The sequence below is a fragment of the Rousettus aegyptiacus genome, unplaced genomic scaffold (assembly GCF_014176215.1).
Source record: "Rousettus aegyptiacus isolate mRouAeg1 unplaced genomic scaffold, mRouAeg1.p scaffold_m13_p_15, whole genome shotgun sequence".
Classification (NCBI taxonomy): domain Eukaryota; kingdom Metazoa; phylum Chordata; class Mammalia; order Chiroptera; family Pteropodidae; genus Rousettus; species Rousettus aegyptiacus.
This window is the reverse complement of record NW_023416290.1, coordinates 42524339-42540699: the sequence shown is the minus strand read 5'-3', so window position 1 is coordinate 42540699 and position 16361 is coordinate 42524339. Positions and strand designations below refer to the sequence as shown.

Genomic DNA, 16361 nt, shown 5'->3' with positions numbered 1-16361 from the left:
AAAATATCCCCCAAAAGAGAACACAGAGAGAGATTTTGGTGGCAATTAAAACAGACTAAACTTCTGTAATAAAGAATCTAACATACTGATAATGCTTATATGTGGTGATCAAATTGAATTAGAACTAGTTTTTCAGATTCCTCCTCATTAATTTGCAGTGGAAGTTAATTTAAAAACATGACTGATAGAATTATGCAATTTGGGAGCTGGAAGAGATCATACTCTAGATTCACATGTGTAGATAAGGAAACTGAGGCACCAAATTGTTTAATCGACTTACTGTTAGCAGAGCTCACTACTAAATGATTATTTCTAGCACATAAATGGATGGAATTTACCATTCAATTTAATTATTTTCTGTGCATACTAGAAAGATTAAATTCAAATAAAAGTCATTTTTAATCAATTTTGATTTAATATAAATGCCTTTTGTACAAATTATTTTTTTTTCTAACGTCAATATTCAGACTTTAATATGAATTGAAATGAATTAAATTATTTATGGAAAAAATGTTAAGTACCTGAACTAAATTTCCAAACCAAAGTCCTGTTAGAAAATTTTGGAAAATATAACTAAACAAAACAATTTTTTTTTCTTTCCATTGCAACTGTAACCACTTTTACTCATAAAGAGTAACGTGTCATATAGTGTTTACTATTTGTTAGGATTTATGCTAAGTGCTTTTCATAAATTCTCTCACTTATTTCTATTAATGAATCTATAAAATATATACTATTATTTTATTTATTTCACATTTGAAGAAACGGTATCTTACAGGGAAAACAGAACTTTCTTTCCCAGCTAATATATGTAGGATCTAAGATTTTAAATCCAAATCTATATGACTCAAGATGCAAAGTTCTTCATTCATTCTCTTCTTTTGCATTTTTCTTTTTTTTGGCTTTCTTGCTTTATTTCCTGTCTTTATTAAATGATCAAGTATATCTGACATGATAAAAATATAGAGCTTTGCTTATTATGCATATGAAAATGTTTTGTTAATTTATAGTCAATTCCTCTCAATTTTCTAATTTCTCTGCATTTAACAATTCAAGTTCTGCAAAACTGTATCATTTCCTGTTAAGATGACCACTTGTAAAATTTGTTTTTGCTTAACAAGTCTTTCTGCCTAAAATTACAATGTCTTCTATATAACTTTCAATAATTTTATTGTTTGACTCAAGATGAATGTCCAAACATACAGTGCAGATGTACAAGTCAATAATAAATCTGCAAATCTTGCAAGAGATAAAATATTTTAATGTGAGGAATCAAAGGAAATGAACTAGGTTATTGTTGAATCACATAATCATTGACAAAGGGAATCTGCTAGAATTAGGATATGATAAATATTTCGATATAGGATAATTTGAATATGAAAGAATAGAGATCCTTGAAGAAATTAATAAAATTCTTGAAATATAGTTGAATAAGTTACCCATTTACAATGATGAAAGTAAAATATAAAGAATTAAATTCTATTTGGAATTTTTTTTCTACTTTTTTTAAATAAAATTTTGATCACTTTAAGTTTTTTTAGGGAGCTAGTTATTCTTAGGCAATTAGTTCTTCCTGCATAGTGAAAATCAGAGAAGTGATCCAATTTTTAGAATATAACTTTATTTTTTAACTTATCATATTGTTAAAATATACTTTGTTATCTAAAAATACAGTTAAAATAGAGAACTGTTGATATATAATGAGATTGGACTCCTTATGGATCCAGTTAGTAAAAAATCATTTACACAAAACCTGCTCTCTTTGGGTACCATGATAGGAACTCAGAATAAAGAATTCAATAAGTAAAGTCTCTTTTCTCTAATATTTTATAGGCCAATGAATGAGCTTTGGTATTCCAAGCATTTTGCCCTTTAAGAATTTCTCACCAGGGTGATTTGAAAATAAACTTTTAATTTACTTGATTGCCCGGAAGCAACACACACACACAGACTGTTTTTCAGTTTTTTAAAAACCCCAGTCTAATCACATGTGTAGACATACCATCAGTGATTGGCCCTGTCCTTTTTAATAATTTTAGAGAATATTTTTGGAATAAACATTATTTAATAATAATGGTAATTCCTCTCTCTCTCTCTCTTCATATTTAGACATAATAGAGATGTTGGTAAAATGGTTAGATTTTCCTCACATAAATTCTACTGCTAATATTCAACCAGGTTTAGATTATAAATGAGTTGAGAAATTACCCATTTAATTAATCTTGCTCTAAAATTACGTCTCACAAACAGGAACTCATCCCTCTTCTCTAGACCCTTCTTTCCGCAGCTCTAGACAGGTCCTTTGTAAACCTGTTGCCAGTGCTGGAGTGTGAAGCTTCTCCAAAATAACATTTCTCATGGGTGGGTAAAAGCACATATCATAAGATCGAGGTCATGCATTCAAACATCATGCATGCTTTAGCAGAGGAATTATAAATGTTAAGAAATATCCGTGGAACTAAACCGAGCTGGAGAGAAAAGATATGTGTCATAATATCAGGAAGCTCATGGTTAAGTTCTCTTCTGTGATATTCACACTGAAAGATTTCAAAGCTAAACACAGGTAAAAGAAAAATCCTTCAAAAATACATGGTGGTTGTTTGTTTTTGTCAACTCAAAAACTCCTCAAGGTATAAACAGGATCTTTTCCTTTTGATGTCTAACAGGCAGAGTCCCCGCCAGTACCTGAAGTGCATAGTGTTCATAGTGTTTTACCAAGAAGGTACAATCTGCACCAAGACAGGGCTTGTCAGATGGAGTAAGGACTGGCTTTCGGGTCTGAAAAGAAATATGTCATTTGTTTCTTGGATTTTCTTTTTTAATCTACCAGGACTTCTTTGAAAATGATCAATGCTCTGCGTCTGGCAGGTCTTGTCATTTGGGCCAGGGACAGTGTACTTAATCAGATACAATGATAAATAATTCTAAGGCATTTATTCCAAATAACCAGGACTGAAGTGGTCCTCACTGGATCTTTGTTACCAGCCCAAGAATTCTCCAAGTCTTTTTGTTTGTTGGTTGGTTGGTTTTGTTTTTGTCAGGGTGATGGGGCTAGTCTCACAGAAGAGAAAGCTGGGGGCTATCCCGGCATGAAACCTGAGACAAGTGAAGCTAAATGTCATCTAAATCTCTTCAAGGAGGGAGAGCTGTCCCTCAGTGCAGTAGTTCTCAAATAGGGATGATTTTGCTTCCCATTGGAAATTTGATAGCATCTGGTAGTATTTTGGGCTGTCACAGAGCAGGTGAGTGCAGTGTGCTATCAATATCTAATGGGCAGAGGTCAATGCTAAACACCTTCGATGTATAAAACAGCCCTACACGATCAAGAATTAATTGGTTCCAAATGTCAATAGTGCCAAGGTTAAGGTTGAAAAACTCTACCTTACTAACATCTAAAAAGATAACTAATTTTCAAATCAAGAGATCACATAAACTCAGAAGCATTATCAGAGAAATGGCTTAGCCACCTTACTGTAATTTTATTCTGGGCTTGAAACCTGGTAAAGCACATGTGTAATGATGCCTGAGCAAACATGCCCATTGCTGCATTATCTCTCATAGAAAAACAATGGGATAGCTCAAATGTCATGTTACCAGAATCCCAGTGTTTTTTCCTTGAGTCCATCTGCCTGCATGCACTGGCCCAAAGAAATGCATAAACAGGAGTTTGCAGTAGAGAAAGAAAAAATTGTTAAATATTGAATTAGCCAATACAAAGTCAGGAAGCTAATGCTGAAAATTCAACTCTCGGATGGCATGTAGGTTACCAGTTGTGTAGGGCAAAGTCACAGGATATTGTGGGTTTGGGGGTTGGGGTTCCTGCAAGGAGCTGATTGGTCAGAGGTGAGGTAAGGGTAATAAATCATTTCTTCAGGTCTTGAGGACAGTTTTGAAGTCTATTCAGATATTTCTCTCTCTGGTCTCATGGGAAAGTAGTCAGAGGGTTGTTCCACCTCAGGGCTTAGGACTAAAACATAACTTTGGCCAAAATGTTATCTTTAGCTTGCCAGAGGTTTGGACAATGTGACCATTGGTCAGGTCCCAGCTACTGTCTTCTGCTGCCTTGGGTGTCGCTGATTATTTGGGTGAAAGGCTAGGTCTCTGAGGGTGTGTGTGTGTGTACATATATACATACATACATACATACTACAGAGACAGAGAGAGAGAGAGAGAGAGAGAATTTCTAGAGCTAAACTTCAAAACTAAGTTTAATCAAAGTCATAGGGACCCTCAGGTTCAATCAATCCACAGAGGTTTGGTTTCATGAATTATGTTGCATACATATTCATGTAAGAGAATATTATGGCACTTAAAATAGCACATGGATCTATGTGTATTAACATGAAAAAATATCCATTAAATACTGAGTAAAAAATGAATTGTTATAAAAGTGTGGGCAGTGCAATCCTATTTTGCTTTAAAATGTATATTTATAATGGTCATTAAAGATGTTAAATGAGAAAATTTTGAAGTGGGATAGATTAGAATTACCAGTTATGTTTATAATAGAGGTTATCTTCTTAGATTTATCATCAACGATGCCAATTGGACATCAATTACATAATAGAAGCTAATGAGAAAACCTTTCACAAAAATAAATTCAAACCTTTAAAACAATATATGTGTTTTTGTGAATTTGAGCTGTTTAATCATTCCTTATGTACTCATTCACCGATTTGTTCTTTAAACAAACATTTATTTCATGTCTTATGATAAGTTATGCACTAGACAAGGCTCTGAGAATACAACAGTGTATACAAGAAACAAAATATCTTCATGGAGTTGGTGTGCCTGTGTGCGCATGTGTACACATGCGTGCCTGTGTGTACACAAATACTCTGTCCTTAGAGATTTTGGTGACCTTAGTAAAGATTTTCTTCCAGTAAGCCACAGCACCCTGTTTTCATGCACTGATGTCTCTGAATTTTAACATAAAGCCCTAAAGAGCTACTACTATTCTAAGGTTTTACCAGAAAAGACCTAAAGCCTCTTCTCATTGTTAAAAACAAGCTGGTGGTGAGTGAATTGACTCGTGGAGCAGGTGCTGTTTACAAAGACCGTTGCTATTGGAAACTGCCTCTTTGACTGCCCTTTGCTTCGTGCGGAAGCCACCAAACAAACCTTTCTGAAGCTGTTGTTGTCAGGCATTCATGATGCTGCCGTGATCAGCAGAACTCTTTCTTGGTGGCTCTGTAAAATAAGCCCTCTGTCCTCTCTTGGTGGCCGCATCTCAGCTCATGTGTCTTTCTACCGGATCAGCTCTACTTTCTTGCCAGGATTCTAATTCAATCTGTAAAATCCTGCTGACAAAGTAGAAAGTTGTGGGTGTTCTTCCTAATTTTCTTCTTAATTAGAATCTAGGTTAAAGATATAAAATAACATGGGAAAGTTAAACAATGTAAATTGAAAACTTTATAAATTTTAAAACTACAAAGAAAATGACATTATTGTAAATGAGCAGGATTTGATTTCTTATCCAACTCAGCTGTATAATTTAAAAAATATTTTCCTCATCAATAATTAAGAAAACAAAAATCATCCTATATGCAAAACTCTTATTAGGAGTCTGATAGAAACATACTGTTGCCAGCGCTCCAAGGATTAGCAGGTGGAGTGCTGTGAATATTGTTCTTTAATTGCCAATATTCATGGTCTTAAAATTTCTTAGACTCAACAGATAAGAATAATATGAAAGAAATCTTGACATCCACAACTTTTAATTGTAAGTTAATAAATACAGTGTAACTAAAATGTTGTTATGGGCTTGCATCCTTAATCTGTTGTTAGTCTTTAACTCTAGACCTCCAAAATTCTAGGAATAATTAATTACAAATAAAAATGAGAGAGTATTACCTATATTTACCTGGTAAAATGATTTACCCTTTTTATGAACCAAAAATTTCAAAAGGCAGAAAAAGATACTAAAAGGCAAATATGACACATTTTTTTACCTCTAGGAAAGACAAAGTGTAACCTTTTGGGTTTTTCTTTTTCTATTTTTCTTTTTTTTCTCTTAGCTGCCAGAAAGCTTTTAGCCAGTTCATTCCCAAATCATGCTTAAATCACATTCCTCAGAAGAACAAGTGCTTTTTTTAATTTAAATATAGTCTCTGTTTTATACTTTATTCTTAAATGTCATATTTAGAATTATTTTTATTTCCTATGCTATATCAAGTATTTAAAAAAGTTTTTGGGTGGCATCATAAGTAAAATATGTAATCAGAGCCAGCTTTGTGGATCAGTGCAGTTGATAGAATCTCATGCTCAGAGGATCCTGTGCTTGGTTTTCAATGCTCTGTGACTGCTGTCTCCAAATTCTCAGTAATTTTATCTGTGAATTTATCTTTAGTGGTTGAAGTCCACTGGACAGTGGAACATGTGCTGAGGATTTAGAGCCTTCGCTCATGCTCAGTCTGCCTCCCTGACTTCTTTCTTGCTAGGATGTGTTATAGGTCTTTTGCTCTCCACCAACTGGTACCCTGTCTGGCCTCCTCATTCTCACCCCTGTTTTGGAGCCACGGATGCCCCTCTGCTCAGCTCATCTGGTGTGCCATCAGCAGAGGAAGGCTCACATCACACTTTTGTGTCCACCCCATTTTGGGGAACTGGGTGAAAGCATGGGGCAAGTCACACTTGGGAAAGTCATGGAATCCTGGTGCAGAGTAGGGCAAGTCATGGAATCCTGGTGCAGAGTAGGGCAGCAGCTGTCTCTGTCCTGGGCTGGCAACATCAAGGCATATTTAGCTGTCACTTGACTGAGGCCTTGCGGGAGGCCTTTAACTCACACCCAGTCCAGAAAGCAAACGATTCCACAAGGGAGGTTGTGCTGTTTTTCAGGGTGGTTCTTTCACTTGTGTTGGCAATAAGTTTGTGAAAATGGCAAATTCATCTTTCTATCTCTAGCTGTGGCATTTTTAATTTTCACTAGGCCCCACAAATTATGTATCCATCCTGTATGTGATAAATTCATACTTTACTGTTTATTCATTCTTTCAGTTGTTCAATAAAATTTTTTCACCTAGCATTATTTTAAAAACTATTATAATATTGAGTTGAGTAACACCATGCAAAAAATATGCTCTCAGGCCAACAAATCTGATAAATTTGAGGTTTCAGTAGCCATACATCGGAACACAGATTTTAAATACTATGTTAGAAATCTTGATTGTATACAGTGGCTTCTCCATGATCATATAGTACGTGTTAAAAGATGTAACTGTCTTAGAATTTGCTACAACATAATAGAAAATTATCCTAGGCTTTCAGAGTCTAAATGATAATTTCTGAATAATATGTATAGAATCTGCAAAAAACATACCTGATTACCACCAGGAATTGCTAGTATGTGGTTTAAATATGCTTATGTTTTATGATTAAAAATGAACATGATAACTAATTGTTCCTACTACTTATATTAAGGATGCCATATGCTTACTGCTCTTCTCTATTAGATATATGCCACATTAACCATCTGCTCTTCTAATCTAATATTGATAGTAATCAGTTGTGGAGATCCAGGTATACCAGCCAATGGACTGAGATATGGAGATGATTACGTGGTTGGACAAAATGTTTCCTACATGTGCCAGCCAGGCTATACAATGGAATTGAATGGTTCCAGAATCAGGACTTGTACAACTAATGGCACATGGAGTGGAGTAATGCCAACCTGTAGAGGTATAATGATTTCTTCAATATCGATAAGTGATAACCACCACGTATAACCTTTTTTTAATATGCAAATTTAAAGTAAATTTATCGTTTCATTTTTTTGATACTGAAAAATAAGTTCTTCATTTAAAAAAATTTTTAAACCATATATATATAACAATATTAGGATTTAAAATTATGTCAACAAAACATTATCTCTTATTGTGAGTAATGATAGTGACCTTTAATGCAACCAAAACAAATATATCAAATACTTTGATATGTAAGTACCATCATCATTTATATTGATTGATGAATATTTTAAAAAGAATATAACCTTAATGAATTAGGATCTTAATTTGGTGATCCACTTGGGTCAAGTAATTAAAGGATGGGGAAAAAAAACTTTCAATAGTTTGAGAAGAGTCAGCCTGAATTATAAAACTGTCATTTTTCTTAAAGAAAAAGAGAAACTGTATATTTAAATAAAGCAATCTAGAATAATCTGTTAGTCAATATAGGCATGCATTTTGCTACCTTAGGCTATTTTCTTTTCATTGGAAATATTTTCATATTTTTTGCTAATGATTTTGATTACTCGTAGATGCAATATCAGGTAATGTATATTCTATAATATTATTCATTTTTAATAATTGAGATTTATCATTTAGGTGTCTTTCTAAGCATGTATAAATTGACAGTTTATTATCTCCCTGACATTAACAAAAAGAATAATTCTAATGTGTGGTTTTTCTTCTTGATTTCACAGTTTCTGAATCAGATTGCTACAAATAGTATGTGAAAATATATGAATAGACATTTTGTATTTTCGAACGTATTTTATACATAATTAATTTATCCTGATAATGGCAATGTTTTACAACTCCAAAAATTATTCATATATGTTGCTAGTCATCAGACTATAATCATTCCTCATTTTTAAATTTGGCAGTTGGTACCCTTTCTTTTCTCCCCTCTTCTCTTTCATCTTATCCAACCTATCTCTGCTTGAGGACAATGAAAACAATTTTTAAAATGAATGTTTAAAATTTTAATGATGCATTTAAAAGTTCTAAAATAAGTTTTAACGAACGAATCTAAATGGTTAATAGAACCAATCTGGCACTTTTAATGAGATACATGATTTGGGCTTTCAAAATGTCACAGAATTACTACCAAATTGCTTGCTACGTTGTTGGCATACTATATATAGTCAGACAACCCAGCTCTTTGGCCTATCTAAAGGCCATTGGAAAATAATATAAAACCAATAATTTATTTGTTACAGTATATTGGACAGAAGATCATCCTCTGTTTGCCTTCCCTTAGATGTCAGGGAGCTCGTTGTTTTGTAAGAGAATCTCTGATAGCCAGCAGCCATTATGTTGCCAAGGAATAGTTGCATTCTAGAGGAATTAATTCTAGGGATGTTTCGAGTACTACCGGGAGAATAAAACTTGTCATACCATGTTGTCCTCCAAAAGGTTAAATTAGCACATATGCTTCTCCTAATGATACTTATTTTTTTTTAAACCCTGGGTATCTCAACAGCTGTGTCTAATCGTTTTTAATGTAATTGCAGCTGTTACCTGCCCAACTCCTCCCCAGATCTCTAACGGAAGATTGGAAGGAACAAATTTCGACTGGGGCTTTAGTATTAGCTACATCTGTTCTCCAGGCTATGAACTATCCTTTCCTGCTGTTTTGACCTGTGTAGGGAATGGTACCTGGAGTGGGGAAGTACCACAGTGCTTACGTAAGTATAATTTCCATACTTAAAATTATATTTCTGCCATTTTCACTCTCTTAGAGCTATTTACTGAGATTAAAACTGTTAAAGTTTTCAAATTTTGTTAGTATAAATATGAGATTGTTCAACACCTTCCAGTTTGTAATTAGAGTTCAATGAAAAAAATCAGTTTACCAATGAAGCTACTTTTCATGTAATCCAACCATTATGTTTTTTCTACTCTTAACTCTAAAAGTTTAAACTAAACTGCTTTGTTTGCAAATTTTTCTTAATTTTCAAAATTATTTCTCAAAAGAGACAACTCTGATATTAATCTCCCAGAAAATTATTTTTATTTAGGTATAGTTTATTTCAGCTGAATGCTCTAACTTAACCCCAAATCTCATTCTGCAATAAATTTGTGTCACTTCTACATGTTCATTCTAATCTATGATGGTATTTGCTATGATAATGATTGGGATTATACATTTAAAATTATCAAGGTAAGCATAGAGATAAGAGATTATTTTTTATAGGGGTTACTGTATACTACGTATCCCAGCAAATATCACTTCAAGATTAATTTGGAAGATTACAAACCAAAACAAAAGTCAGATTTCTATTTTACACAAATTATTATAACACATAACGTGGGCAGTGCTCATTCAGAGATGTTTAATGCTATCCTGTTCCTAGCATTTTCCTTCTCAGCATGGGGTAGACAAGCAGCACTCTGCCTAGACTCTGTCCCCAGAGTCTTGAAGTTAGTCAGAGCTAACTGACTAAACTGCTCAGAATCCTACAGTCTTCTCATCTCATTCAGAGTAGAAGCCAAATTGTCTACAGGCTCATACAACCCTTTACTTTTCTTTGAACATTCAACCATGCTTTGGTATCAGGGCTTTTTGTAATCACTATTTACTTTGCTTGGAAATTCCTTTTATTCTTTGGCTTTTTCAAAATCCCTCTTCTTGGTATTGTCATTTTTGGTCACCATTTTAAAATTTAATATGTTGACATATAATACCAACTTTTTATACTTTATTTTTTCTCCTTAATAGTCTTCTTTCACCTCTTCTGTTTTCTCCTTATAAGTGTTACATTTTATTTATCTTTTTTATATGAATGATGTATTCTACCAATGTTATAGAACAGGGAGCACAGATTCATTTGTTGATGCTTGATATGTTATAAAACAAAACAGTGGGGAAAGAATGGACATTTCAATTAATGCAACAAGGCAGTTACTCAGAAAACACACACACACACACACACACACACACACACACACACACTATTTCTATCTCATGCCAAATAACAAATCCATACCAGATTCATTCAGAAGTTTTAAAAATTAAGAGGCTATCTAAATAGCTATTACTATTACTATTACTATTAGAGTAAAAAAAGATTTCTTAAACAAGGTGTGAAAAGCTCCGCCATAACTGAAAAGTAAAATACAAATCAGGTACATTAAAAAATTTTAATTTCTCATTATGAAATGACCTATCAGAAACTCAAATAATATCAATATGCATGGAATAATAATATATGGACTATATAAAGATTTCCTAAAACAAAAAAGATAATAAGGATGGTCAAAAGACTGTTATTTACTCACAGGACTGAAAAAAAAGTTGGGCAATATCAAGTGTTAGTGAGGATGTGGAGCTATGTATACATTCACATACTCATGACGGATGTTTAAATTGGCACAGCCATTTGAAAAAAATTTTTATTATGTAGTGAAATTAAAGATGTGCAGAGTGTGTGGCCCAGAAATTGTATTTCTGGGTAAGTGCCATACATAAATTTTTGTCCATGTGCCTAGGGAGACATGTCCATGAACACTAAACTAATATCAGTTTGTCAGTTGTAAAGCTAAGTAAGTCAGTACTAAAGCATGCATGTGAATGTGGTAAATTTATTAAGAAATGTATGAAAATGAGAAATCTAGAATTCAGAATGTGACAAGGTCTGTTATCTAGGGCTTGAGAAAGGGGATGCTATCTGGGAGGGGCTCACAAGGAATTTCAACAGTGTTAGCAATTTTCGCTTTCTTAAGTTTGGTATTGGGCTCGCGCATATTCATTTTATAACTTAGTGACATTCATATAACTTATATATAGGTGTATCCTTTTGAATGAATCACATGTTTTAGCATAAAATGAATATATATTTAATATACTGACTGTAGAATTATGATAGACAAATTATTAGGTTTACATTGTCATAGTTCATTTGAAGTTCATTATATTAAATAATTGCAAATACTGGATCTACATTCCATGATTTTGCTGGCCCTTCAGATTATTTCATATATTTGCTCCAGAGAGATATTACTAACCAGTTATACTGAGCATGAGAGATAAAAATAATTTACTATTACAGTTGCAATTTTTGCAATATCCAAAGAAGTTGCTTCTAGGTAACATGATATATTAGAATAAGTCTGTTCAAATGTCTCAAGGTTGATGTCACACAAATTGTCCCTTAAAATTCTGATTTATGCTAAGGATTCTCTTAGAAAAGACCAGTGTGTTCTAAATGAGATGAGGTATTATTCTATGGCCACTTTAGTGTAGATGGGAACAAGGAGCTATTACAAAAATTTTATGGCAAAGTTTGATATGAATGAAAAAAAATTCAATCAAGAAGTTTCTTGGTATGTTTTATTTTTCGATCCATTAAAATTCAAATAAGAATAAAATTCTCACTGTTGACATTTAAATTATAATTTTCAAGATATGATAGGGCAAACTTTGTCCCACTTGCCTTACATGTATTATTTCTACTACTTATAACAGGAATCCGGGGTAAGTATGTTTAGTTATGACATTTTAATAGAAAATGATATCTGGGGTCAGAGGAGGAGATTAAATTATAAGGACACTACAATTCTGTCATCATTTAGGGAACCAGCTACATTGTTATGTGGCCTGAGGTCACATTGCTAGTAAATGCAGAGTATGAATTCCAGTTCAGAGAAAGTAGACTTAAGAGACAATTCCCTTATCCACTGAATAGCCAAATTAATTCATTTTAGGGATTTTATAAAGAGGAAACCCTTTTCTCTTTAAAGCTGTTCAAAGCATGTCTTTTTATGTTAAAGTTTATATCACTGTGATCTGAAACCTTTGAAAATTAACCTGTGTCTTAAGCCTCTAAACTTGACAACAGTAGGTTTGGATTAGTATATGAAAATTTACATATATAAACAGATGGAATGATGGGGGTGGGGAGAGAACTGAGGAGTTTATGGGGGTGCATTTTGTTCCTTTTTTTTTTTTTTTTTTGAACAAGATTTCATGATGAGTGACTCAGCAGAAATATCCAAGAGAAACTTGTCAGAAATAAATTATGAAATAACTTATCAATAGAAATGATTGCTAAAGCTGAAATGCCCATTGATAATGATTACTGAGTAAATATCCATTCAATTCAAAATGTGCTAGAGCTACAAAGTATTAAGACAAGGACCCTGGCCTTTAGGGTTTGATGTTATATTGCTAGAAATGCTTGCATGCCAGGTAGCCCTAAGGTTTACAATATATAAGAAATGGTGAAAATTAAAACAAAACACAATTTAAAAAATGTTTACCTGTGTTACTTTAGTCTTAATTTTCTCCCCAACCTTTTTTGTTTTAATAGTTATTTAACAAGTACTTTTAATTTGAAAAATGTTTTAAAGTTTCTAAAAAGAGGTTCGAAAATGTAAGGTTCCCTTAAAGTCCGAATTTCAGGGAAAGTCTTTCTTTGAGCATTGAGCTTAAGACTAAAGTATTCTCTAATTAGGGTACTTATGCATTCCAGTTTGCCTGCAGCATTCCTAGTTAATACCTATTGTCCTGGTAATTGTCCTATCCTGTTAGAGGTCCCCTTTCACTCTCAAAATATCTTGGTTTAGATGATACATTTTACAGTCACTCAACCTACAGTCATCTTGAGGCAGAGTTAATACTTAGAAACATTTGGTTGTGGTTGTTTGTTTGCTTTGTAGAGAAATAAGCTTGCAGGTGCTTAATTTACAAATTTAAAAATTGAGTACATTCAAAAATAGTTAAAATGGCAAATGGTATGTTATGTATTTTTTACTACAATAAAAAAAATTGAAAGCATAGTATATAGGCACCTTTACTTCAGTTAGCTACTAGATTTGAAACCATCTGATTTCATCCCCTAATACCCTTCTGCATGCTCACTCTGCTCCAGCCTTACTGACCTTACTCTTCCTCTAATACGCTAGACTTGCCCCAGCATGTAGGGCTTTGGCAGTGCTGTTTCCTGTATCTGGAATACTTTCCCTTGGGATGTCAGCATGCGTAAATGTTTTGCTTCCCTCAAGTCTTTTCTCAGTGAGACACCCTTGCCACCTCATTTAAAATCCACTCCCACCACTCATCATCTATCAGGTCCACACATCCAGACTCCTGATCTCCTTCTCTCACACTGTTTCCACACAGGACTCATCATCTTCCCACATATTACCTTTTTTACTTATTAATTATGTTATTATTTATTTGCTTTCTTCAAAAATATGTAAACTCCAAAAAGGGCAGGAATCTTTGTTTACTGATAAGTCTAAAACTATCTAGAATAGTGTTTCTTTGACAGTTAAAAAAACATATGTTGAACAGAATTATCTAATCAATTTGTTTAGAAATCCTGTTAGGTTGATCCTTTCAGAGGCTGTAGAATACTGAGATTCCTTAGTTTGTTTTGATTTGGACTCTGATGGTCTTTTCTCTTAAAAACAAACAAACAAACAAATAAAAAACCACTTAATGCCCCCACCTCCAAAGAATTTTGAAGAAGAAGACAACAAATACTGACTTATGTGCTCTGATTATTCAACAAAACAAATAATCATATATTTTACATACATATAAAAAGACAGAGCAATCTGGAGAGTACAACCTAGACATTCTGGCTTGGTTCTTTGTGACAGAGCTATCTGAATTATGTGTCTTTTCAGGAATATACTTCAACTTTGCAGCCTCTGTGCATAAATATGTGGTTTGATTCTGCTCAGTAGGAAAAAAAAAAAACAGTTATTAAGGTGGGCTACTCGGTAGAAAATACCTGAATCAGACTAACTTTTAAAATAGTATACTGAGTTGAACATATTTATTCATCTAAAGAAAAGCTTAAAAATTCATTGGGATAAGGTAACATCAATAAACATATCACTTTAGTGCAATATTCCAGTTGTCATCATTTTTCCAAATTGTTTACTCTGATAAATTCTAAATCTTTGTTATAATTGTTTTTTTTTTTATACTTCCAGCAAAGTTTTGTGGTGACCCTGGTACACCTTCCCAAGGAAAAAGAGAAGGCAAAAGTTTTATATACCAGTCAGAGGTTTCATTCAGTTGCAATTCTCCTTTCATATTAGTGGGATCTAGCACCAGAATCTGTCAAGCAGATGGCACTTGGAGTGGTTCGTCACCTCACTGCATAGGTAAGATTAATGAGAGGTTGATTACACTCAGTAGTTTCGATAGACTACATAGTGGTGACATTTAATGGTTTTCTTTATCCTATAAATAATAATTGACTAAATATGAAAAACAAATATAAAAGCAATTAGAAGACACTAAAAATGAATATTGGTAAAACATATGATATTTTTAACATGGAAAACTTCCAGGAGAAATACTCGAAATAAATTTTTTATCAATAAAATGAAAAACAAAAGCTTTCAGACTAATAGCATTATTAATTACTGACATCAGTATACCTCTTTAGAATTAAAGCATATTTAAATGAAATTAAACTTACTCCAAAATTATAAAAAAGGTACATTGATTTCAAAATGGCTCTAAGTACATTTCTTTTATTATTTTTTATTTATTTTTAATTATGATTGACATACAATATTATGTTAGTTTCAGGTATACAAAATAGTGACTAGACATTTATATAACTTATGAAGTAATCACCCTGGTAAGTCTTGTGGCCACCTGGCACCATACATAGTTATTACAGTATTATTGACTATATCCCCTATGCTTACGTTACATCCCTATGACTTCTTTTTTATAACGGGCAATTCATCTAAGTACATTTCTGTAATCCTGATATTAAATGCCACATTTGGTAAACTAACCAGATAACCTGTCATACAAACTAGCCTGCAGCTCAGAGACTGCCAGTCCTACCATTCTTATGTCTGAATCTCCTACAGATGTCACTTATAAATCCAAATAACTAAGTCATGTTTCTGGGGGGGGGGAGGGGGAAACTCTTACTTTTTGAGGGGAATATTACCCTACCTGAGATTATAATTTAGAAGTCTTTGGACAAATGTTTTATTTATGTGTTCTTCTTTCATATTCTCCATTTTTCCTTAAATCTTATCCACAGAGTTAGTTGGATGTCAAGTACTTTTATATTACAAGATTTCAAAGTTCAAGAATTGCATAATTCATTTAAAATGCAGTCTACCTGAATTTCTTGCTTTAAGATTAGCAGGCTTCCGTCCATGGTGAAATGCTATTAGATTTACACTGTTAATACCTAGGACCCTTTCATTATACCCAAGATTACTTAAAATTGTTTTATATAAGAGAAAAATATATTTAATATCATTTTAATTTTTTTTTAATTATATTTTAATCTTTATTTTAGAACCCACTCGTACCTCATGTGAAAACCCAGGAGTGCCACGGCATGGATCTCAGAACAACACATTTGGATTTCAAGTGGGTACTTTAAGTAAATATTTCCATTTAGTATAAAACTAGATCAGAAAGCTTTTTTAGTTTGCATGCATATCGTCCCGTTGATGCGATGCAGATAGAAAAAGAGTCACGCTTATATATCCGTATTATAAACATATTTTTTAAACAGGCAACAAAAAAGCGGAATTAAGAAAATTAGAAGAAAAATATGCTTCAAGAATAATAACCTAACTGACCATAAGGATATAAGAAAAATTGGGCATAGCTACGAGCATAAGAGAATCCATAAGCCGTAGTTA

The 16361-nt window shown here is 33.1% G+C and overlaps 1 protein-coding gene across 6 annotated transcripts in view; it reads left to right on the top strand.

The window, feature by feature from the left end:
* Positions 1–16361, top strand: part of CSMD3 (CUB and Sushi multiple domains 3) — a 989790-nt gene that overhangs the window by 943312 nt on the left and 30117 nt on the right. For all 6 annotated transcript variants that reach the window (XM_016138158.2, XM_036232977.1, XM_016138161.2 and 3 more), the window contains 4 exons: positions 7498–7677; positions 9233–9406; positions 14667–14840; positions 16010–16083. In XM_016138158.2, the coding sequence (XP_015993644.1) occupies positions 7498–7677; positions 9233–9406; positions 14667–14840; positions 16010–16083 (602 nt within the window). The remainder of the gene's footprint in view (positions 1–7497; positions 7678–9232; positions 9407–14666; positions 14841–16009; positions 16084–16361) is intronic.